Source organism: Mauremys reevesii, linkage group 1 (assembly GCF_016161935.1).
Source record: "Mauremys reevesii isolate NIE-2019 linkage group 1, ASM1616193v1, whole genome shotgun sequence".
NCBI classification, from domain to species: domain Eukaryota; kingdom Metazoa; phylum Chordata; order Testudines; family Geoemydidae; genus Mauremys; species Mauremys reevesii.
In genome coordinates, this window is record NC_052623.1 from 9,392,473 (window position 1) to 9,401,650 (window position 9,178).

Sequence of the window (9,178 nt, forward strand, 5' to 3'; positions counted from 1 at the left end):
CCACAGGTTGACTACACATTGTGTTAAGAAATACTTCCTTTTTTTTGTTTTAAACCTGTTGCCTATTAATTTCATTTCGAGGCCCCTAGTTTTTGTGTTATGAGAAATAGTAATCAGCACTTCCTTATCTACTTTCTCTTCACCAGACATGATTTTATAGACCTCAATCATATCTCCCCTTAGTTGTGTCTTTTTCAAGAGGAAAAGTTACATTTCCAAGTTAAATTCTTTTGGAAAGCCAAGGAGCTCTTGGGACCCATTCTAGTTTTCCTGTGTCTCTGAGAGCATCTTCTCATCTGTTTATCTGTTTCTTGTGCAAGGAGCCTTTGCTGAAACCTGTGTGAGCCTGGCACTGAACCATAGTTCCTCTCTGTGGCTAGTGGCAGGGGAGGGAGCAGCTGGCAGCTCAGCATGTTGTGATTACCAGGAACTCAGGGAATTAAACTCCTGTGACATCATTAAACAGGAACCCAAGAACAATTCCTATGGCAGGAGACCCAGGCATATCATCCTTTTAATAAGCCTGTGTAAGCAGGGTCTGAGTGAGTTCTCCCCTGAGAGCTATCCAAGAGGGACAGAGATTTCAGGAGCAAACTTTATTTTCATAAACACACTTACTCTGACTAGGTATCCAGCAGATAGAGTGGTGATGTCAAAGTGACCAGCTTTGGTTATTGTTGGGTTACAAATCACTGTAGTACTGAATGCATTGGGGGTGAAAAGTCGTCAATGTTATTGTTTTTATTGTATGACTAAAGGGGAGCAGAAATGTGCTTAACCTGCCCCAAATGAGGGGGTCACCCTGAGCTGAAAGTATCACATCAAGCAGGGGCTTGAATGCCAGATTCCTGTGAGGGTAATAGGGGTGGGGATAGGTGTCCTAGCCAGGAAGTGTGAACTTTTCCTAAGGGTCCAAGATCTGGTTTACCATGTTCTTACCCACTGTTCAAAGATAGAACTAAATAGGGTCCATTGGGAGCCTTTTGTTATTTTCAGTGATCAAAGGAGAATGGAAATCACTTGTGGTGGAATGGCATTTCTGCCTGGCCTGTTAAAAGTTGAAAATCATTAAGACCTGACAATCACTAAGAGACTGACTTCCAAGATCAAAACAGAGATACTGGTGGCAGCAGAAGCGGATTAACAGTCAGACAGTGGAGAGGAACTGAGTCTGGTGGGATGGCCAGCCAAAGCAAGTGCTCAGATGTCAGATCAAGCAAGGTGCCTTCTTCCCCAGGTGGGAGGTGAACTCAGACATATGCACCTCTCAACTCTGTGTCCTCTTTGACCAAGGATGACCACAGTGAGCGGGGTTAGGAGAGGTGCACAGTAAAGTAACTTTTCATTGTAGAACTCAAACATATGAGGCAAAAAGCACTGCCCCAAGCACAAAGGCTTTGCTCTGGAGATAGAGAAACAGAACTGGCCCAACTTAAATTCTCTCAGGAAGCCAAGGACACAGCTGAGTTTCCCTGTGTCTCTGAAAGCATCTTCCCCTCTGTTTGCCCCTTTCTTGTGGTAGCAGCCTGTGCTGAAACCTGTGTGAACTGGGTTTCCTTACACAATGTACAGTCAACCCGTGGAATTCCTTGCCAGAGGATGTTGTGAAGGCCAAGACTCTAACGGGGTTAAAAAAAAGAACTAGATAAATTCATGGAGGATAGGTCCATCAATCGCTAGTAGCCAGGATGGGCAGGGATGGTGTCCCTAGCCTCTGTTTGCCAGAAGCTGGGAATGAGCGACAGGGAACTGCCGTCCCATACCCCGCACCTAGAGCCGCGATACTGCTAGTGTCAGGAGGATCCTTTCGTGGGGGGTGGAACATGCAGGCAAGCGCAGGGATGCACGGAGCCACCTGCACCCCTTCACCAAATGGGATTTGCCCCCAAGGAAGCGCCCCACACCCCAACCCTCTGCCCCATCCCTGAGCCCCCTTGCACACCCTTACTCCAGCCCAGGTGCCACACCCCCAACCCCCTGCCATCTCCTGAATCCTAAATTTCGCCCAGACTCCCACACCCACCCCAACCTCCTGCCCTGAGCCCCTTTCCATCCCTGCTGCAGCCCCCCTCCTGCTGAGGAAATGGGGTAAAAGGTGCAAGGGTTTGCACCCGTCTCTCCTGCCGGGGAGTGGGGTCAGGGCACGCGGTCAGAGGGTGGGGGCTTATTCCACTTCACCACCCAGTGATTCTGAGATGCTGGGCTTACCCCACTCCTATTGTACACTCAGTGCTATTCCAGTGCCCCGGCCCGTTCTCCGGCTACTGGGTAGGGGGAGAGAGCAGTAAACCCCCACACCCGGACCTTGCTTCACCGCAGGAGTGGCAGGTGGGCTGAACGGAGCAGGGTGACTCCCTTGGTCGAGGACCACTGGCTAGTCCACTATTGGCCTAAACCCGCCCCCACACGGCACACCCCCATCTGGGGTAAGAGACCAGCGAATCAGCGCTCCGGACCGGCAGGAGAGGGATACAGCTGGGCACCAAGCTGCAGTCAGGAGTCCCAGCTGGTGGATTGGGCTTGGATGCCCCCCAGGCCTACCCATGTCTACACCCCGGCTTCGACCCAGCCTTGTGTCCCTGTGCCTCTGAGCATCTTCCCGTCCGTTTGCACCTTTCTTGTGGAAGCTGAACCCCGTGTGAGCCTAGGCCCTGTCACCATAGTGCTCTGTGCTCAGTGTGTTACACGGTCAAGGTGTGAAGCTGACCTTTGCCCTCGGACTGCTCTCTGCCAGCCAGACCATGTGAGATGAGAATCCTCTGTCTGTTCCTCCATTTTTTGCAACGGCTGCAAACGCTGGTCTGGTGACTATGCAGAAATTCCGGCATCCTTGTGACACTCCCACACTCCCCTCCAAAATCCTCCTCCTTATTCCTTGTTCCTCATGGAGAATGGAAGGGACGTCCCCTACTGGAAGGATCCAAGGGAAATTTAGGCCCTGCCAGGGAGTAATCAGGCCCCATATTATTATTCTATTTTATTTTATTTCAGCAAGATCACAGCTGTGACGGTATCATCGTTACCACTCAGCCGCCCTCGAGGGAGCCATGTGACTAATCAGAACCATATGAACAATGATGACAAGCCTGGATTCTAGGACTAGAGCCTGCAGCAGGGCTGGTTCTGCAGTCCAATATAGTAGCATCACCCTGTGATTTGGCATCCTGCAGTTTCCATTGGCCATGATGGGGTTAAAGCTGGTGCACACTAAGCCAAGCAGCTGAGGTTCCCTGATCGCCAAGTGGCCCCCAAGGGAATGTGCAGACATGCTTCATAAAAACACTTGCCTCCCTATCTGAACAGATACTGCCTGCTGCCTGTGCAATCTCTTCAGTGACTCCTTGGCCTTTAGGGTGAAAACCTCTGGTGTCAGCGGCTCCCCTTCTAGCAGGAATTAGGTACGTTGGCAGGTTTCACTCTCTTTACAATGTGAAGTGAAGGGTAAAGGCTGCGAGCTGTTTAAATCTGAAGATGTTCTGTGCCACCGCAGCAAACTCAGCTGGGCTGTCAGAATGACTCTGTAACAGGGGCAGGAGGACAGGCAGCAAAGTGCTCAGGGGGTTATTCAAGTTCTACAGAAACCTGAACTTGGAGTATGAAAAGCATGATGCCCCCAGGGGTCTCGTTTCTACAGATACTAAAGGCTCTGAGCCTGATCCTGCCAGGGGCTGAGAGAGATGAGACCCCACGGAATATCAGTGACAAGTTCTCAAATCTACTCAGGTTTATTCGCTCCTGGAAATTTAATCAGCAAATGCATTTTCAGAGCTTTTATTCTCTGGCTTGATTGTGAAGGCAGGATTTCAGAGCTGCATTACTTTGTGGTAACATGTCCAAGAGGGCATATTTTTGCTCTATAGTTACTATAGTTAAAGGGCTACTGGCATCTCTTTCCCTTCTCTGGTCTCTTGAGTGCCAAATATCAGCCCTTGTAGACTTCCTGCACATGGTGTGGAATCCCTCCATTCTCCCACCCTCAGACTGGACTCTGGGCTACAGCCCATTGTGGGTCAACTGTGCTGCCTAGCAGATCCGAGTGGGTTCAGCACCTGTGGTTCACATGTGTGTACTAAGGTACAGATGTGTAAATGTTAGGCCAAAACTATTCATTGTAATACAAATATTACAAACAGAACTTTCATGCCATGCCTGTATATCGAAAGCCAGCAGCAGAGTTATTCGAATCTCTGCAAAAAGGAGCAGGGGTAACTTTACTGCTTAATGGCTTTGGCTTTGGAAGTGCTCCACATACTGTTTGCAATGGGTTCGTGCCTTAACTCTTTGTTCAGGGGACATTTGTGAGATACTGTCTCCTGGTAACTGACTAGAAGCTGTTTCTAACACTTATATTCAGAGTTATGCACTCAATAACTCTGCAAGGCTTGTGCAAGACTTTTCAAAAAGTCATGAGTGACCAGGACTGCAGGAATGAGTTTAGCTGATGTGCAGGAAAGAGGAGTGGTATAGTAGCTGTATGTAATTGACCCGAGTCCCCCATTACATAAGCATGGCTGAAGTAACAAAATCTTATGCTCAAATAAATGTGTTAGTTTCTAAGGTGCCACACGTACTACTGTTCTTTTTGTACTGTCAAGTGGATATTACTGCAACACCAGTGTTTAATGTATTGACCATTTGTGATGCCAACTCCTCCCCTGCCCAGATGAAATAACTGTCAGTGTTAGCTTGTAATTTTCCAGATCTACAGACTGTCTACATGGGCAGAGGATGCAGGTCCTGTGAGGGTAAAGAGAAGCCTGTAGGTATGATCGAAGTCTCTGCATTCCATCAACATTGGCAAAGCACTTCAGCTTCTCTTGGAGGGTTTCTTGGGGGTCAGAGAATAACACCGGCAGCATTTGCTAAGGGTGGTTAATAGAGCCTGGTTCTGATTGAATTTACACATGAAACTCTGGCGTGAGGCTGCTGATATCACTGTTATTGAATAAAGGACCTGACCCTAAAAATTTATCCCATAGGCTGGAAAGAGGCAGTTGCATAATCTGAACTGTCAGGAACGCACACAAAATAATTCATATAATGAAGCTATAAATCACATTTAAAAATAGCAACAGTGCAGGACAGATAAATACAATGACCGTTTTCACCATGCACTTGCCATGTGTTTACACACATGACATGATACAAGGGGCCACACTCTGTCTGTGTGAAGGGTATAACAGAGTTCAAAAGAGAACTACATACATTCATGGACGAAGGATCACTTGACGATGACCTGTTCTGTTCATCCCCTCTGGGCACCTGGCCTAAGCCACTATCGAAGACAAGATACTGGGCTAGATGGACCTTTCGTCTCACCCAGTATGGCCACTCTTATGTTTGTATGTTCTAAGGTCACAATGGTAAAATCGCACAGTGATCAAGTAGGCTGTGGAATTCACAGCCAAAAGATATCAATGGGGCCAAGAGCTTAGCAGGATTCAAAGAGGGACTGAGTAACAAGCCCAAATACACTGGAGAGGATTGTTTTAAAAATTTTTTGAAGGGGTTCTAAACTTTTCTAATTTACACCACAAAATATGTTTAATTAGTGGGTGTCAGGAGGAAACTCCCTGGGAGCAGGTTATCTCGTTGCTGCCTAATTAGGGCTTCCTCCACCTTCCTCTGAAGCATCTGGACATTAACACTGGTTACTGGGGTAGTTGGAGTGCAAGTCTGATCCAGTCTGACTAATCAGATCCATGTAAATCCTGGTGTGTGTTTTTGCTTATCTACCTTGAGCTCTGTAGTCTGTAGACTTGCACTGAGAGCAGAATGATTCCTTGCTAAATATCATATAATCTCCTCTTATTTTTCTTTTAGGAAGGATATTTCAGAACTCCTCAGACCTGCCCATTACATTATGTCAGCTATCAATGACACAAAATTAAAATCTGTAATATTCCTTCTCACCGGGCTACCGAGTGATGGAGACACACATCTCTGGATTTCTATCCCCTTCTTCTTCATGTATGTTATTTCGATAGTAGGAAATTCAGTCATTCTGTTCATTGTAAAGACAGATCCAAGCCTCCATCAGCCCATGTACATTTTCCTTTCCATGTTGGCCATCACAGACCTTGGCATATCGATATCCACCATGCCGACGATACTGGGCATATACTTGTTTAACTCTAGGGAGATCAGCCTCGATGCCTGTTTAGCCCAGCTCTTCTTCATCCACTTCCTTCAGTGCATTGAATCCTCTGTGCTGTTGTTCATGGCCTTTGACCGCTTCATCGCAATCTATAACCCGCTGAGATATGCTGCAATCTTAACCCTGCCGAGAATAGCCAAGATGGGACTGGTGGCTGTGATAAGGGCGATGGCCATAATATTTCCACTTCCCTTTCTCCTGAAACGGTTCCAGTACTGTCAAGCCAATTTCCTCTCCCATTCCTACTGTGTGCACCGGGAGGTCATGAACATGGCTTGTTCAGATATCACAGTCAACATCATCTATGGATTGTTTACTAAACTTTTAATAATGGGATTGGATTCGCTGCTCATCTTCCTCTCTTATGTGATGATCTTCAAAACGGTGCTGAGCATCGCGTCCTACGAGGAGTGCCTGAGGGCCCTGAATACATGCGTCTCCCACCTCTGTGCCGTCCTGCTCTTCTACACACCTGATATCAGCTTGACTGTGATACAGAGCTTTGAGAAGGACTCTTCTCCCTTACTTCAGATTCTCCTTGGATACATCTCCCTGCTTCTCCCCCCACTGATGAACCCAATCGTGTACAGCGTGAAAAGCAAACACCTTTGTGTGAAGATAATCAGGGTGTTCATCAAGTGAAGGGTCAGTTCACTACCTGGCTCCAGTGATATGGAAGACAAAAAACATGGGCCACCTCTTCCATACTGGACCGTTACATCCAAGATGATATGAGTTACTGATATTCACTATAAAAAGAGGTTCAGATGAGGTCTAAGGCTGGTGAGGGAGGACAGGGATGGTGAGAGAGGACTGGGCACTGTGGGAGGGAAACCCAGGTAGGCAGCAGCATTTACAGAGTGACTTTTTGTGGAGAGCCAGGGGATAGGTTGAATGTTGGACAATAAAGAGCTGTATTGTTTGCTGCTCCGACCTCACAATTCCTGTTGATAATCAATAAAGAGAAGAGATGTGGATGCTCTTTCCCATGGCCTGTCACTGTCCCTTCTCTGGCTATACATCCAAGGGCTATGAAGAAAGCTGCAGAGCTGTTCTGCTGTAGCAGGCCTGGCCCTTTCTGAGTGCTCTGGGTGCCGCATTGCCCATGGGTTCTGCACCAGCTGGGGACAGGGGCTATTCAGGGGGTCCGGTCACTCAATCTTCCCCTGCACACTGAGTCAGGTGCTAGTGACTGACTGGTGTCAGACACATGATTAACGCAGGAGTGCCAGTAATGGTCTGACACAAGAGTCCTGGGAAGAGACTCAGGCCAACGTTCCCTCCCCTTCAGCTTCATATGTGCTGCCCCAGCACTGCAAAACCATATAAACTGGCCTCAGCTCAGGCCCAGCGAGCTCCTATCCCAGCCCAGCCCATTCAGTGTAGGGTGAGCGCCTTTTCAACAGACAAAAACGGGACACAGGACCGGAGCCCGGTCCCCTCTGTGACCCTGCCCGACCCCTCTTCTTCCCCCCGGAGGTCCCACTCCCTGCTCCTCTTCTTCCATGGAGGCTCCACTCCCTGTCCAGGCTAGAAGCCACAGCGGGGCCATAGAAAGAGCTGATCAGTGAGCCAGAGCCGCAGTGAGGAGCCCGAGATCCTCCATTTGCCCTGGGCAGGGGCTGGGGAAACAGGAGAAGTCCCTAGCCAATGTCTCTGCCCCTCAGAAATCATCCCCAGAGAAGCTCGAGAGTCTGGGAATCCCCACAGCAGCCTGGGCTGCTGGGTTAGCTGTAACCGTGCTTTTGTGGATCAGAACTGAAAAATACCAAATTGAGGACAAACTTCTGAGAAAAAGGCAGACAGACCCCAAAATTGGTGGCTATTCTCCTATGACATATACCAGGGATGACGACAGTGAGTGGGGTGAGGTGAGGGAGCAGAGAGCGGCACAGTAAAGGAACTTTTCGTTGTAGCACTAAAGCATATGAGGTAGAGACACTGCCCCACATGCACTATTCTGCTCACAATTTTATGTTTATGAATCCTGCTTGTGGAATTTTCCCTCATTAATATGCGATGACTTCCCTCCTTCAAGAAAAACTTACTTTCCTACACTCAGACTTTGTGCTTGTGAGTGGAGAAGTGTTGGCTTTCAAAGGCACCATGGGGTAGGGTGTAATTTTCCCAGTTTAGTGGATGGGGGGCTCGAGCTGCTGCTCTGTTGTGTGTTGAAAAGGAACCCTAGAGATTGAAGGTCGCTCTGGTTGCTTCTGCCTCCACCTGGAAGAAGGCTGACATCTGTCATGCTTCCTTGTAAAACCGACTGGGTTGTTTCCTCAACACTGCTCCTGTTGGGAGGCTGTTCCAGAACATCCCTCCTCCCATGGTCAGAAACCTTCTTCTCCTTTCCAGCCTCACTTTCCTCCTCATCAGTTTGTCCCCATTTCTTCTTGTGCCAACACTGTATTTTAGCTGCAGGAGCTCATCTCCCTCTCTGGTGTTTACTCCCCTGATATATCTATAGAGCAATTGGATCCCCACTTAGCCTGCCCTGTCTTAGGCTAAACCTGCCAAGCTCCTTCAGTCTTCTCCTAAACTAGGACCTCCATTGCCCGGACCATGCTCTGCAATTCCAGCCTGAATTCTTCTTTCTAGAATAGGAGTAACCAGTATTTTACACAGTTTCCTACAGGAGGTCTCACCAGTATCTGGTATAAGGATTTTAATACCTCCCTTTCTCACCTGACACATTCTAGGATCTCATGTGCCTTGTTCACAGCAACAGCACATCAATGTCTCACAGCCATCCTGGGACTAATGCACCCAGGTCTTTCCCCTCCTTTGTTTTTTCCAACTTACCTTTGGCTAAATAAATAGGATCATAGGGAATAGAAGTAGGGAAGATTGAAAGCTGTACTGTTGGCAGTGTACAAGCACTTTCACAGGGATGAAATACCAGCTATTAACGGGTTCTTTAATCTAGCAGGGAAAGGTATAACAAAAAACAATGGCTGGTACCTGATGCCAGAAAAATTAAATTTGGAAATGAGGCACACATTCGTCATAGTAAGGGTGCTT

The 9,178-nt window shown here is 48.0% G+C and overlaps 1 protein-coding gene across 1 annotated transcript; it reads left to right on the plus strand.

The window, feature by feature from the left end:
- Nucleotides 1-5,863: 5,863 nt before the first annotated feature.
- Nucleotides 5,864-6,799, plus strand: LOC120381265 (olfactory receptor 51G2-like). Its single transcript, XM_039499734.1, has one exon. It carries the CDS (start codon nucleotides 5,864-5,866, stop codon nucleotides 6,797-6,799), a length of 936 nt encoding a protein of 311 aa, XP_039355668.1.
- Nucleotides 6,800-9,178: the final 2,379 nt, after the last annotated feature.

Coding starts and splice junctions, on each gene's coding strand:
- LOC120381265 (XM_039499734.1), top strand. CDS start 5,864: ATGTCAGCTATCAATGACACAAAATTAAAATCTGTAATATTCCTTCTC.